The following is a 17,092-nucleotide window of genomic DNA, read 5'->3' on the forward strand; positions in this document are numbered from 1 at the left end:
TGAGGACTGTCTCTTCATTTTTACACCTTAACATCAACGAAATCGACCAAGTAATTAGCGATTGTTGATTACATGTTCATTGTATAAACATACCTGTCAAGGTACATGTATTTAGCCTTAAGGTAAGTAATGACAACTTAATGACTGGGGATTACGATAGACAAATTGATTTGATCGACGAATTTATTTTTCAAAATCTTCAAGTTGCACCATATTTTGGTACATGGTGCACCATTTTTGCAAACCCAGGGGGTGGTTACCGGCACCGGATGACCACCCCCTGGATCCGCCTCTGAATAGACACAACTCTGGAGGTGTGCCTTATTTGGTAGAAGTTTCAAAATACTGATAATATATATTTGTAAACATTTTATAGGAACATTGTTTCGCCAAACAAATGGTACATATTGCAGATTAACAAATCAAATAAACACGTATTAGTAATTGATATTTCAATATTTAATTTCAGTCTGCAATATATACATAGTAAAACGAACATGAATTAATGACAGTAGATCGGAACTTGATTTTCCGGTATTTGATGTCTTATCCTGAGACAAGTAAAATCTGTTACTCTTTCTCTCATTTTATTTCCAATAGCTGTTGTTGTATCTCATCCGCACAATAAAGCAATCAATCAGACTATATATGTGATAAGTAATTATTTCAATATGGCGTGTATGTGGACTGAAACTGATAGCTTCGTGATGTGACATAACAACCAAGATCCTATAATACTATGAAAATGAAATAATTGTTCAGAAATCAATAAGTAGGAAACTTTATTCTACATGTATTGGTTTCCACATGTCGATGCCACTGCTGAAGAAAGCTCGCAACATAGTATAACCCAGTCTAGTATCTAACATTTTTGTATTGACATGTAATAGCATTCTCATGTTCATTTTGCATGTACTGTTTATATTTAAACCTTGAATTATTCAATTTATTTAGGGTTTTCTATTCCTGGGTTAGACTACATTGCATTTTCTGTAATTAGCAAACCTTCTAAGCTCTTCTATTTTGCATTTCATTTTGCCGCCGAATTGCTTTGATTATAGAACCACAAATCAGTCTTATGTAGACGAAGTAAGTGTCACGTGTAACAAATTATAGGCATGTTAACTCTGATAAGGGTTTGATTATATAATGCAATAAGTGTTTTCGGTCTTTTTATTTTGTAATAAGTCTGCTTTCATTCGGCATAACTCTAGGTCAATGCTACTTTGTAATAGACAACTATCCAGTTGCTGTTGACGTTTTTGCTGTTGTTACTTGCATAGTGGATTTCGAACCTGAAAAATGCAAATATTTAAAATTAGAAATATATTCTGGGAATGTTTGTAATAAGGCGAGTATATATTCATATTTCAAGAATAAAAATCCCTTCGATTTTAGTCTTACTATTCTCATTTAATCCTTATTTTATGATTCTGGACGCATTATTATTAATCTGAGGTCTATCTATGAAAAGTAAAATAACATCAATACCAAACAACGAGAAAAATCAAAAACGGAAAGTCCGTCTTCAAATGACAAAATCAAGAGCACAAACACATCGAACGAAAGGAAAACAACTGTCACAATCCGGATTGGATAAATGCATTTTTCTATGTAGAAAATGGTGGATTAAACCTGCTTTATAGTTAGCTAAACGTCTTACTTGTATGACAGTTGCATTAAATTCTCTCATAAAAGGGCCATTGAAAAAAAAGCCTTCGTGTTTCCAAAGACGATAACAAAGAGATTTAAACCTGTTACTGGAATATATATAAATCATCTAAAGATAATAAATAACGAAATAGGAATGAAATGTTATAAGGACTGCTATTTTTGTCATATTCTATATGTAGCTAATATTTTCTAATTCATTTATTTTACCACCCTGTTCAGTACATGTTCTCATAATGTCGATATTTTGTAATAAATTTTCAGAAAAAAATTTCCGTAATGTGAATTTCAGAAAGAATTTTCCGTCGTGTGAATTTCAGGAAGAAGTTTCCGTAGTTTGAATATCAGAAAGTAATGTCCGTATTACTAATTTTATTCATTAAGTGAACCTGCACTATATTAAAATGTCTATGATAAATCAATATAACCGATTGTAAAATCAATTTCACTGAATTAATATAAATTTTAAACATACACACCGCAAGTACCACAGCTGACAGGACAGTATTGGCTTACAGGTGTTGAACAAACCATGTGGTCTTGACAATTCACGAATTTGCTATCAGCACATGGCTCCTGTGTGGTGATTGGCACTGTAACATAAAATAATGTCACATTCCCTGTTTTACTTGTGTACCACCTATTTCTTAATACAGTTTGGTTTTCTCTAACTTTTACTACCTTTATTGATTATAGTATTTCTACAAAGACGGATCGTATAAAAGGTTGACGTTAATAAGTATTTGATATATACAACTGAGAATAATATTGGGACATATGTAAAAGAGACATCAACCCGACAAAAGAGCATAAATCATTCGAAGGTTACCAATGGGTCATCACCACAGCATACAAAACAAACACATCCAGAGGCGGGCTTCAGCTAGTCCTAAAACAATAATGTTTACCAGTTCAGCATTTAAAGCAGGGTCTAGAGGATTTCTACTCCAGGAATTGATTACCTAAGGTATATTTCTTTTAATCGTACATATCCCTTTTCAGTGGTACTAAAACCTACATGTTTGTAACGATTTCCGTGGGAAAAGATGAAACAACAGTGCTTGGTTTCGTTTTGATTCTGAAACGTTTTAGTATCACAAATTACCAAGAATTGCTCATTGTATGTTAACTTTGTACCCTCTACTATTAATATTGCATAGTACAAACAATAACGAAGAACGTACATTTAAAATCAAAAGTATAAAATAGCAAGTTACTCTTATATTACAGTTTAAAGAACAGTAATGACAAACACCATATCAACATAAAATTGTAGTACTGAAAGCAATGGCATAGTTCTGAACCTACTGATATGATATAAAGTCGTTTTACACTCTTATTTCAGTAATGCCATTTCAATTTCTAAGTTGAAGGATGACTGTCTTATATATGTACGAAATACATATTTTTATTTTACGATGTTGAGCAATATATTTACTGTCATAAATTGTAAAATTCAAAAATAGTAGATCGGTTGAAAAATATTTTCGCTACAAGAATTGACTAGAATATTAGTCCTATCATAATATTATTAACATTGAAACAACACTGTATAAATTGTTTGCGTTCAAACCATATTTCTGGATTTACCTTCACCAAGAAGCTCAAACCAAACCCTAGTTAATATTAATAAAATCGTACAATAGCATTTCTCGGTTTGAAACACGATTACTTTGACTAGTCTCCAGGAATACAATTGTTTATCTGGTGTAACATAATTTACACATACCACAAAGTTTACAACTTAACGGGCACCTGCCACTAAATGGTGATTGACATATATCTGGATCCTGACAGTTGAAAAACTGTTCATCTACACATTGCTTTAAGGCTGGTATCGTCTGCTGTTTTGCAGTTAGCGTTGATTGTATATTTTGCACTGCTGATATTGTCTGCTGACCTGTAGTTTGCGTTGTTTGTATACTTTTTAAAGGTGTTGCTGGCATCACTGTTAATGAGATATATTTTAGTTCATAAACAGTTCAGCAAAAGCAAAAGAACAATATTGCTTCTTGCATTTGATTTACAAATCTCTTCTGTTTTTGTTTATCAATTTATAAACAATTTTAACCAGCGTTTTAATAGACTTTTAACAACTAACACACGATATCTCTTGAAAGATACAGAAGTAAACAAAACAAAGTGAAATATCTTGAATTGATATATATTAGAACCCAATAATATTATCTTCAGGCAAATAACATTATACTGGCATTCATAGTACATTATCTATTAAACATGTATACTTGTAAAATAACTTATTATAGCGACGTTTTAATATCAAGTTTAACACTGTGCATTACTATAGCCTTTGTTTAAGGTTGATACGAGGAATATCGTCCTCGGTTAATATAATCTGAACTGGCCAATGTATAACGTACTGACCTCGTCAAGAGTGCATAATTGATAAATATCCACCCATAAAATGTATGCTCTTTTGATTATTTGTTTCGATTAATAAAATCGTGAAATATCATTTTTTTTTTATCTGCTGCGTTCAGTCTTCCTTAAGAAATATAGTTGAACCTGTGACTCTTAAAAAAATAATCAAATTAGTTAAAATATAATGAATTACATTCCGTATGGTGTAGCATTCTTCTGTTTTAATTTGATATAACGATCACGTGTTTAAAATAATATGTCATGTACCTGAAGCCTTGTATTGAAGGTCAGTATAAAAATGAAAAAATATTCCAGCAGCACCTGCATACGGAGTATATTCCCCAATTAATACGATATTCCCAGGCTTGTATTTCCTGTCATGCTTTCCGTGAAAGTGGGTTGCTGCTCAACGGAATATCAGCAGATCCGAGAAAAGTTGAAGCAATTCGTAACACCAATATACCGAGTGACATATCGGAAGTACGTAGCTTTTTAGCGATGACTAACTACGTTGGAAGATTTATACCAGAATATTCTACAATAACAGAACCATTTAGACATGGACTTCAGAACAACAACAATCGTTTGAGGCACTTAAACAGGATTTTATGAACAATAGGATAATGGCTTATTTTGATCCAAAAACGGCCACTGTTCCTAAAGTTGATGCAAGTCCAGTAGGTGTTGGCGCGTTACTTACTCAGGATGGCAGAGTTAACGCATACGCAAGCCGTGCGCTTATTGATGTAAAAAACGATACAGTCAGACAGAGCGAGAAGGACTAACCATAGTATGGGCTATAGAACGCTTTCATCTTTACCTGTACGGACACAAATGTACACTCGCTACCGATCATCAACCAATGGAATGCATTTTCAACAATCCAAAATCGAAACTGCCAGCGAGAATTTAAAGATTGAGATTAAGACTGCAAACGTATGATTTCGATGTTAAGTACAAATCAGGAAAATCAAATTCCGCAGACTACATGTCAGGACATCCGAATATTAACGAAGCACATCAAACTGATCATTCCGAGGTAGCAGAAGAATTCGTGAATTATATATCAGAGAACGTACGCAATACCGAAAGCAATGACAATTGAAGAAATTGCATTAGAGTCCAAAGCCGATATTAATATTCAGTATGTTATCAAAGCCGTGAAATCGGGAAACTTGGAAAATTCAGATGACAATAAATCTCTTGATACGTTTGCTCGTTTAAAGAACGAATTAACGGCATCGAGTTATAACATTGGCTCATGACGGTCTTCAGGGATTGTGCGAACAAAACAGTTACTAAGGGAAAAAGTTTATTTTCCTGGTATAGACAAACGTGTAGAAGATACATGTAAAGCTTGTATTCCATGTTTAGCAGCCACGCCAAAGAAAACGTTTGAACCGTTAGCTATGTCATAACTACCAGATGCACCATGGGCATATCTTAGCATGGATTTCTGTGGACCATTAACGAGTGGACATTATCTCATGGTGATAATGGATGAGTATTCACGATATCCAGTTATAGAAACACTAACAACAATTTCTGCAAAAGCGGTTAAACCACTACTTGACAAAGTATTTTCAACATTTGGAATAACGAATATAGTAAAAACGAAAAATGGAAGCCCGTGGCAAGGAAAAGAATTCAAAGACTTTGCAACATATATGGGATGTACGCATAGAAAAATAACACCATGATGGCTTCAGAGCAATGCAGAGTGCGAGCGATTTATGCGTAGCATTGGGAAATCAATCAGAGCAGCACATATACAACATCAAAATTGGAAACAGGAAATGTTTACATTCCTCCGTAACTATAGAGCGGCAAAACACGCAACAACGGAAGTTCCACCAGCAAAACTTTTCTTTGGTAGAAATATCAAAACCAAATTACCAACGATAACACCAAAATATGAAGACAAAGAAATTTGAGAAAAAAGGATAAAATGAAGGACTATGCAGATACAAAGAGAAATGCTGAACCGTCAAATTTACAAATTGGTGACACTGTATTGGTCAAGCAAAACAAATTTTCAACTCCGTATAACTCTTATCCATACAAAATAGTTGAAAGGAATGGTACAAGGTTAACAGCTAAAAGAGATGATGAACACACGATCACTCGAAATTATTCGTGTTATAAGCAAGTTAAAATACCACCGACAATTGTAAATAATGAGAAAAAAGTGGAAGAACCAGCAACACAACTAAGGACGTCAGGACGAATAAATAAAATACCGGCGTACTTAAATGATTATGTAAAGTAATGCTATGTAAAGTAATGTGTAGCTTGTGAACAGGCATAATAATCCTGAGCTCACATTTAACTAGGCATCACGCTTAGTATTTATGATCAAGTGAATAAGTTTTATTTTTCTGCGTATCGTATGATGTCTTTAGTACTATTTAGACTGAGAATACCAAAGAATTTTACACTTTAATTCATTTGTGATTCATTCATTCATTTGTGATATTAATTGCTATGTTTACCGCACTGAGAACTGTGTATACAACATTTGGACATTATTACACCGCTGATTTAGGTGGCACGGTAGTATTTGCATTCCAGAATTTAGGTTGCTCTTTTGTGTACCCTACTTAGGTAAATGTATCTAAACAGTGTGATTGGACAAAAAATACAGTATCAACTGAACATACTTTCCCAAACTGAGGGATGAATCAGGTATAGAAAAAATATGAAATAATTGTACATACAGATGAAAATGAATTTTTTTAAATTTTTTTAAATTTTGTATTCATGCACCATAAAAGACCTAAAAGTACTAGTGGCCTTAGGTTTTTAAAAATAGCAAAAAAAGTAAACGGTCATGATACACATTCAAATTCATTTCTGAATAGTAAAATGAAAGTACTTCTGTTTTCAGTTTACTGCGAATGTAGATTTTTTTGCAGTGTTAGAAAGTGGTGAAAATTCTAAAAAGGCTATCATTATCCCTTATTGGCCAGGAAATACTACCGTGCCACTTTTATGGACATCGTTAATGTATTAAAGAAAATTCATTTGATGGATAGTTTCACAATTCATTAATTTTATTTCATTTTATTATTCTACTGACTGATAAAGATAAAATCTAGAAAAGGAGAGATGTAATGTATTGAAATTGTTTATCTAAAGTAACTACAGAACTTAATTACTTTAACAGATGCAGACCGTTATAATCGTGGCTTATCATGTGTGTAATTTGTATTAGTTGATCAGATGTATTAAAACCATGAAACTGTGCAGACGACTTTATTATCTCTCTAGCAATTAGTAGCTATTTTATAAACATAAACAAAGAAAGTATGTAAATAGAAATCATAATAATAACTATAATATTTATGGAGGTATAAAGTTCTGAACGGTAGAGTAATTAAACACTACTAGACAAATCAATAAAATCAATACTCTTTATAAATGCTTACACTAAGCACATACAATTACATGTCTGTTGTGACGTTTTTGACTTTGACGAACGTTGCGTTCGTTAAAATCCAAAACGTCACAACGTATGTATTACTGGTAAATTATTAAACCAGGAATATCGTTACCATAAATTACTTAAAACCTTTACTAAATTTTTCCATAGATATACAGATTTGGTTTTGAAGTTTGGTTGTACCTGTAGAAAACTTATTTCAAACGGGATAGCACATCCTTATTTTTACGGAAATGTTGTTAACCGTGCCCGGAAATTTAGAAATGATCCATGTAAACTTGTCGCTCCTTTAAATAAACTTATTCTAAAGGGAATATTGTTTTTATTGGTATAAAAATTGATTTTGTTATCAGTTAATTAAAAGCTAACTGAATATTACTAGTATGTTATATGCATATACATATTTATGGATCTACAATCTGTCGATACCTGTAACTTGGCATTGTACAAGGTCATGTTTTTCTCTGGCTGTTTATGATGTCTTTACACTACATCTATTGGATGTTGGATGTGTACAGATTGATAGTTTAGTCTTAGATGCATGATTTTTTATTAGTTGTTAGTGGCTTTGAACTAGCTGTCAGATAACTGCGAGTACTCTCAGATCTGTTCATTGTGTCTTTTTGTGTCGGGATGTATAAGTACCGGGCCACGTCAACTTGTATTTTTGTCCATCTGATGAGTTAAGCCTTTTTCAACTGATTTTTATAGTTCGTTCTTATGTTGTACTGTTATACCACTGTCCCAGGTTAGGGAGAGGGTTGGGACATGTTTAACCCCGCCACATTATTTATGTATGTGCCTGTCCCAAGTAAGGAGCCTGTAATTCAGTGGTTGTCGTTTGTCTATGTGTTACATATTTGTTTTTCGTTACGGAAAATATGTGTAATGAATAACTCATTACGAAATCAAAATGATGATTTTGCACTATGCGCATCGGAAGAATAATACATTGTTTGTACTAATACGTAAACGGTTCCCATTTTCCTTGGCATGTTGAGCGTTTAGACAACGAACTTCTGTTCGATTATGCTACAAGTCAATATATTTGAAAATCTAAAACTAAGAACTAATATTGAAGAGCATACAAAACTCTAAACCATTCAAAAATATTACAAATACTAGATAATCAATTCGACCTGTACATGTGCATCAGAGAAATATAGAAAAATGTTTAAATTTTTTTTACATTAAAGTAAGAAATACGTATCTTTAAGGAACAGCGTTTACAACAAATGCCATCAACACGATGACAAGGTTTGATATACCTTTCTCACAATGATGTCCTGAATATCCTCCATTACAATGACATATAAGTGTTAATCCAACAAACGTACAGCTCCCCGCGTGTCCATGGCATTTATGCTCACACTCTTAAATGTAATGCAAATAATAAATATTTCACGCGTTTATTCCGTAAATAGTTTCCTTTTAAGATAAAACCGTACCAATGGGATTTTTTTTGTGTATTTGTTTGCTGTATTAATAGTACATAAAACCAGCCTTGTTGTTTTCGTGTTGCGCAGTTTTTAGTTATCTATGTTGTGTTTTGTATACAGTTGTTTAACCTTGGTAATTTTTTTCAACGTTTTTGATTATTGCTTTGGTATCTTTCGCCTCTCTTTGAATATTCTCATAGCATTAAATGGCATATTCTAATATCATCTGCCTAGAAATTTAAAATACATTATATGTTGTGATCATCTTTTAAGGTAATTTGAGGTCACAATTGAGAAGAAGAGGACGAGATTCTGGTTACGACAATTGAACATTAAAAGTTGTCATCTGTGACACAGATACTCCATTACACGCAATAAACTCGTGATGATTTTAATTATGATTTTCAAATAGATGACTTCATCTTTACCAAATAGAACATTTACCAAAAACATAATATATGTGTCTTAAATTATCGGTTCAATTAAACAACTTAATTATTTTATCTTACAGCTCTTCAAGTTTTCAATTATTCAAGTATCTTCGACATATGCAAATACCTGTACCAAGTATTACATTTCTTATCCTTTTGTTTGATGTGTATGAATTTTTGGTTTTGCCATTTGATAACCGACTTTTCGTATTGAATATTCCTCGGAGTTCAGTTTTTTGTCATTTTACATTTTCATCATGCCAATTCAAATGTTAATTGTCAATTAACTGACACTAGGTTTAAATACTTTAGAAAGCTGGACATTGAAATTGTGGTCAACTCTTTACATTTATAGCTCTATATTTTTTCTCTTTGCGGAGATTGTAGTATTTTTGGTTTGAAATAACATTACACTGAATATGATAGCGATGGTACCTTTCGTGTAATTTTTATCAGGTAATTCTTGATTAGTAGCACGAATTTTTATTATACAATTAGAGTCTACTGTAACATACTTACCCTTCTTTAAATCAAGGTTAATCACTGAAATGATTACACGTTTAAATACACTGCGGCATATGCAGATAGCTTGTGTATATAGAACAATTTATAGTGAAAGAACGTCATAATTGTAATTACTTTAAGTTTTTTCTAATGTAAAATAAATAATATAAAAACTTTTAGATAAATAATAGAATTTTATGCATCTGCCATACAAGTGAGAGGTTCAGCTAGCAATGAAACCAGGTTGAATCCACTATTTTCTACAAAGGGTCATTTCTGTACCAAATCAGGAATGTGACAGTTGTTTTCCATTCGTTTAATGTGTTTTAGCTTATGATTTTGTCATTTGATAATAGACTTTTCTATTTGAATTTCCCGTAGAGTTCGATACGTCTGCTATTTTACTTTTTAGGTTAGATAGAAGTGTTTCTTCAGAGTCACAATTCATTTCACCATACATTTGAAATTTATAACATGTTGTTTTAAGTTTATTTCTTTTTCTTTTAAGTTTAAAAACTTTAGATATCATTGAATATCGTTTAGGCCACAGTTACTTAGTGTTCGCTTTAAACTTAGGAAAACATATGCTGTTTTTATCATAGGATTTGTTATGCATATAACTTATATCAATTGTATATGATTATAAACCACAAATGATATATAATGACAAAAAATTCTGTACACAGGTCTGTGTCATTTGCCATGGCGTTGTCAGTTTGGTTTCGACTTATGCGTAAATAATTTGCATTTGGTATCCTTCGGTATCTCATACAAATGTTCATTATTAGAGAATATTAAGAGTGAATATCATTATCATATATTTTTATTCCCATGCACCCAATGTGTTACGTCAGTATATATAATATGTTCTGTTAATAGAGGAATACAAAACTATATTGTTGACTCGTTGTTGATATTTTTATACACACAACGACGGCATTCAAAAATCATTCTACATTTGAAAAACCTCCTTTAAAATGTGACTAGTTGCCATGGACATGAGAATAACTATAAGCTATCTGTATTTATCAGCGTTAGAAATGTCATCTAGCGCTTCATTATATATTGAAACTGTAATTTGATGAGTGTTCTTTTATAGTCAAAATGTCTCATTCACTTGCTTACGTTATGCTAGTTTACTACAGTTTTTTAAAATGAATGCCTTCATATTCATTTGGATCAATAGTAATGATAATAATAATAAAAAATATAATAATAAAAAAAAATTATAGATAGAAAGTAATTAGAATATACTTACATTGGTCTGTCAAAAAAAATATAAATTCAAAATATGACAATACAGTCCATTTAAACAACTCATGATCAATTATCCATTAAGATTATCTCTTTACAATTTTTGTTTGTATTTCGTCATTATCGTTTTTTTGCAAATGCATTGCCATTTTGTTTTCGGCTTTTAAGTTTTAAGATACCTCTGGTATCTTTCATCGCTCTTGTACTTGTATAAATGTATATTTTGAGGAATGGTATAAAAAACTGATCACTTCTCCACAAAAACCATAGCGCTATTAGGTTCTAAAATTTCAAATGCTTACTTTCATATACAGATAATCGCATATTTGATAATCTATGAAATGTTGTAGGTAAGATCACGATATTTGGTATCTTTCAATAGTAAAACAAAACGAAACCTACTAAAGAATGATTATAAACCTCATATGATACAGGGGAAATTGACATTAACAGATATAAAGGAGTTATTTTTGGTTTTGTTTTTATCTAGAAATTCGTTGGTAATTCTTCAATGAATTACAGAAAGAAAAATAAAAATCAGCGACTTACGTCTTGTTCAAAATACGATAGTGTTTATCGCGAACCCAATGAAAGCTTTCCACAGTGATATCTGTATCTGGATAAGTTTTTAAACTTTTTAAAGTTCACCTGTCCTTTTGAATATATACAATATATTTTGTTCTCTGTGTAGTTGTTTACACCGGGACCTTTAAATTTCTTTAAGAGAAATCTATCACTCATTGATTAAATAAGTTTGATAATTACCAAGAAGGAAACGCCGCTGGTTTGTCTTCCTATCTTCAAAAACCAATAAGAAATATATGTATTATTTGTTTTGTTATTTTCATTTTTTGTACCTTTCACACAAAGTGTTAAATAATTGATCCAAATGTTATACCTTCGATTAGTCTCGGTAAATATTTAATTTTGGTGTACATAAGATATAAAATAAATTAATGAGTTTTTGTATAATTTTTAAGTTTGGCTCAATCTGTTACTTTCTAATGCCTTTTCTCTCACATAATGGCGTTATCCACTTGTATTTTTGTCCATCTGATGAGTTAAGCCTTTTTCAACTGATTTTTATAGTTCGTTCTTATGTTGTACTGTTATACCACTGTCCCAGGTAAGGGGAGGGTTGGGATCCCGCTAACATGTTTAACCCCGCCACATTATGTTTGTATGTGCCTGTCCCAAGTCAGGAGCCTGTAATTCAATGGTTGTCGTTTGTTTATGTGATACATATTTGTTTTTCGTTTATATTTTTTATATAAATAAGGCAGTAAGTTTTCTCGTTTGAATTGTTTTACAGTATTATTTCGGGAGCTTTTACAGCTGACTATGCGGTATGGGATTTGCCCATTGTTGAAGGCCTTACGGTGACTTATAGTTGTTAATTTCCTTGTCGTTTTGATCTCTTGTGGAAAGTTGTCTAATTGGCAATCATACCACATTTTGCCTTTTATATTGTATCCACTTTCTTTAAACATGAACAAGTATATATAATTGATTCAACACTTACCACAGCAGTTCATTGTACAATGTCCGTCAGCCTTTCGAACCCATACTGTTATAATGTTCTATAAAAATTAACTTAACATGTTCATTTACATATCATTTTTATCCATTATAGATCCTCCACTAAGTTGGCTATAATATTTATTAGTTAATATCTTATATGGTTTTATGATATTCTTCTTTCTAATTGATTTATTTGACTACATGTTTTCCCAATATATACCTTGTATATTTTCATTATTTTGACACATTTACTCGACGTAACTTTTTCAAAAATGATATTGAATCCATGTAACTAAAAAGGTAGCATTGAGTCAACATTATTTCCAAAAATGATTTAATATCTTGTTCTAAAAATAGTTGCATAGAGTCCAAACTCACATCATTTACATAATAATGTATACTATATAAATTAAGGACTTTCAGTCAGTCATTAAAAGAGGGACGAAAGATACCAAAGGGACAGTCAAACTCATAAATCTAAAACAAACTGACAACGCCATGGCTAAAAATGAAAAAGACAAACAAACAACAGCACACACGACATAACATAGAAAACTAAAGAATAAACAACACGAACCCCGCCAAAAAACTAGGCTTGATCTCAGGTGCTCCGGAAGGGTAAGCAGATCCTGATCCACATGTGGCACCCGTCGTGTTGCTTATGTGATAACAAATCCGGTAAATGGTCTAATTCGGTAGGTCACATTCATGAAAGGGAAGGGGATTGTAGTTACGATGTAAGGAACATATCCGATATCATTTGTGAAACGGTTATTCCATAACGGTCAACCAACTCGTGATGGCGTCCGTAAAATTCACGAAGGGATGATTTCAACTTCACCATTTGGAACTCTTGGTTTAATAGCTTCCTTGTGAGCAGCCACCCTCTATCAAGAAAATCATGATAGGAAATGTAAGCACGGGAATATCGTATCAACTGGGAGATATATACCCCGTATGCAGGTGCTGCATTAAGTTATACATGAACGTGTTAGATTATGTTGAATTACGTCTTCGTTGTGTGTAAATATTACTAGGTCAACTTCATCATAATGTCTTTGGAACCCATACTGTAATTTCTTCTATAAAAGAATTGTTTTATTGATGTGATTTTTTGTGAATTTGTATCAATTTACCCCACTTACCCCTGTATTCATGTCTGTAGTATTGACACTTATAAAATGTTCTCCATCAACAATTTTTCTTAGTCCAGAAAACTCCATATTGTCCTTTACATTCAGGCAACCATATGTCATATCAGTGAACGTCCAAAAGTCTAAACATGTTTTTGATACATTGGGTGTAAATTCACAAGAAGTTTGTCCTTGACCGATTAACCCGGATATCCATACACAGAAATACAACACTTTCATCATCTTTCTCCAGCTTCTTATTAAGGGAAGATACAAAAAACTTCATCAATTAAAGAGTTTCCAAATTATCTTAAGCATCTTTATTCTTAAAAAGAAACGGTAAAAACAATATATTTAAGAAAGAACACCCAGTTGAAATGTATTTTTGAATTTTTTGAACATATATCTTTATTCATTACTTCGAAGAAGGAAAATGGGTAACAGTTTGACCCGTATCCAGTTTAATATTCCAGTTGCAAGTATAGAGAAAACGACAGTGTTTATAGAATAACTACATGTATGTTGATGGTCTGTAAACTTTACATCTACAAAATTGCTCAGTAGTACATGTATTTTATAAATTATTTACATAAAAATATTAAACTTTCATGATAAAATATCCTGTAAATTGTTTCCGTGTTGGCAAACTACATTTAAAAGTAATCATATCTCTACCTGTCTCAAAGTGTGATCTGATTTATGTCAACTCGTTCAACTCTTAAAGATTGCACGACTTCATATTGTCTGTAATTGTTTGACTGTCGACGGCCTTTGTTATTAATTTAAGCTAAATAATAGACCAGGTCTAATTTGCGAATGGGAAGTGAAGAGTACAATATATAATTTAAAAAGTCTTTACACATTGCGATGGTAGTTTTTAGACACGACATAAAAACAATAAAGAAATATCCAAAACACATACCTTATGGTTAAAACGTTTCAAGATTCATTACAATACAATTATTATCTATGTAGGGAATAATGTCCTACTTTTCTGACATGTAGGTGGTCTATAGTTTATCAGGTTTTCTAGCGACATTTACGACTAATTTAGATTGCACTTGAAATGCATTACCATAACTTGTTATTGCAGTATGTTGACAAAACATTTTAAAAAGTAGCGTTATTGCCTATTTAAAAAATGTATTTCTTTCAATGTTTTGGCATCAATAGTTTTATCATTCTTTCGTAGGGTGGTGGAAATTACTTGATTTTCTGTTGTCTTACTGTTATCTGATGACAAAAGCTTACACATAATTTGGACCAACCAAAAAACAATGATGGTCTTAATGGAAGACTAGTGAAATTAACTTCCAATCAGTTTTGATGTCTTGAATAGTCAAATGATAAACGGGATGCAACTCCTGATATTCATGTCACTATAGAAATTTGTTAAAGCAAAATCTCAAAAAATACTGAACTCCTAGGAAACACAAAAACGGAAAGTCCATAATCACATGACTAAAATTAAAATCTCAAACACATCAAACAAATAGACAACAACTGTCATATTCCTGATTTAGCTTTATAACTATTTTGATATGAGCGTCACTGATGAGTCTTATGCAGACGAAATGCGCGTCTGGTGTACTAAATTATAATCCTGGTTCCTTTAATAACTATTGGTACAGGCATTATCTTATGTAAAAAATGGTGGATTGAATCTTGTTTTGTCGATAGCTAAACCTCTCACTTGTACGGTCCTTTGGTGGTATAAACTTGACTTCCCACTAACACCATACACCATTACACTATTCACCATACACCAAAATACAATACACCGTACAAGTTACACCTTTCCACCATACACGTTTTACATTGTTTATTTATTTACAAAAACGAATTTTGATCACAAATTAGTTTGCATAGTTTTAAACTTTGATAACTACACTTTATATTCTCGTTACACAATCACATCATTCCTCATACACCATTAAACACTTTCCCCTACACAATACACCGTAGGACCATACACCTTCTACCATTGCAACATATGCCATACACCATTATACCCTATACATTTTTTTTTTGCAAGTTTACACCATCCAAGGGCTGTATGACAGTCTCTTACAAATAACGTTAACGTTTTTAAAGGATAAAGATGCCGTCCAGGAACAACTTAAAAAAATAATAAATGTTCTTTTTGTCGTTAAAGCAAGGACTAAATACAAAATGGGAAAAAATACTGTATTTCCATACTCAATGACATATGTAAACACTCTAGTGTTGAGAAGGCATGGCAATAGTCCATTTTCGAATTCCTGTTATCGACCCTGTAATTAGAGATCCCTTTTTTAGTTGTCTCCCTTATGAAGGACATTAATTTTTATTTACAATGGAGAGCTAGCAAAAGGAGCAAATTTACCAGTGCGTAGTTTGAATAATCTTTAAAGTTTTCAAATCTTTTAATTACATTAATTTGTTGTTTAGCTAAAAACTTTTGACATCAGAAATTATTTTTCATAAAACATTAGTTAAAGAACCGATACATCACTTTCAATTCATCATACTTTAAAATGTTGTCCGGTAAAGAACGAGTCTACGGTTGACAAAGGGAAGTAATTTGTTTAAAAAGTGTGTAATAACAGAATCAAATCGGTAATTGGCCAATAGATATTGAAAACATAAATATGCACTTTTTGCCGCCAAGCAATGCATATAATTGCTATATCAAGATAAAAAATTATGATAACTACATGCGTCAATTAATCGATATTGATCATTTGGCAGTCGCGTCTTTTATTTTGGTGAAATTTTATCTGAAGGTCATGGCGGGAAATTTTAATCTTGAAAATATTTGTTCAGGTTTGTAACTAGTTTCGATAAATGAAATTTGCTCAAGAAAAAATAATATTCCATATTTTTGTAATTAGAAAAACAAAATTTGAGATTAAAACACGGTGTTGATGGCTGTATACCTATTATGTCTTTTTTTGTGACGCATTGTTATAAATATAATTGAAAATGATACGACAGTCATACAAGTTAGAGATGTAGCGTTATAAAACAAGGTTCAATTCACCATTTTCTACACTTGAGAATGTCTGTACCAAGTCAGAAATATGACAGTTGTTGTCCATTCGTTTGATGTGTTTTATCATTTGATTAGGGTCTTTCCGTTTTGAATTTTCCCCGGAGTTCAGTATTTTAGTTATTTAAGTTTTTTCATAGACAAATGGATGTCAGGTATTATTATTAAATATGTTAATTTTTATGTTTTTAAAGAAGACAAAGTGTTGAGGTAATTCATATTACTGACGTATGTGTTCATTCAGTGACTACATTGAAAAAATGTATATTTTCGTTACTAAATGG

At 31.9% G+C, this 17,092-nt stretch overlaps 1 protein-coding gene across 1 annotated transcript in view; it reads right to left on the bottom strand.

Annotated features, from left to right (window-relative positions):
• LOC139502302 (uncharacterized) overlaps nt 1–14,760 on the bottom strand; it is a 35,124-nt gene extending 20,364 nt beyond the window's left edge. The window contains exons 1-7 of the mRNA XM_071291733.1: nt 14,700–14,760; nt 13,790–14,033; nt 12,646–12,703; nt 11,889–11,921; nt 9,885–9,908; nt 8,764–8,868; nt 3,401–3,619 (exon numbers count right to left, since the gene is read on the bottom strand). Coding sequence (XP_071147834.1) covers nt 3,401–3,619; nt 8,764–8,868; nt 9,885–9,908; nt 11,889–11,921; nt 12,646–12,703; nt 13,790–14,020 — 670 coding nt within the window. The 5' untranslated portion in view covers nt 14,021–14,033; nt 14,700–14,760. The remainder of the gene's footprint in view (nt 1–3,400; nt 3,620–8,763; nt 8,869–9,884; nt 9,909–11,888; nt 11,922–12,645; nt 12,704–13,789; nt 14,034–14,699) is intronic.
• Nucleotides 14,761–17,092: the final 2,332 nt, after the last annotated feature.

The sequence above is a fragment of the Mytilus edulis genome, chromosome 13 (genome assembly GCF_963676685.1).
Source record: "Mytilus edulis chromosome 13, xbMytEdul2.2, whole genome shotgun sequence".
NCBI classification, from domain to species: domain Eukaryota; kingdom Metazoa; phylum Mollusca; class Bivalvia; order Mytilida; family Mytilidae; genus Mytilus; species Mytilus edulis.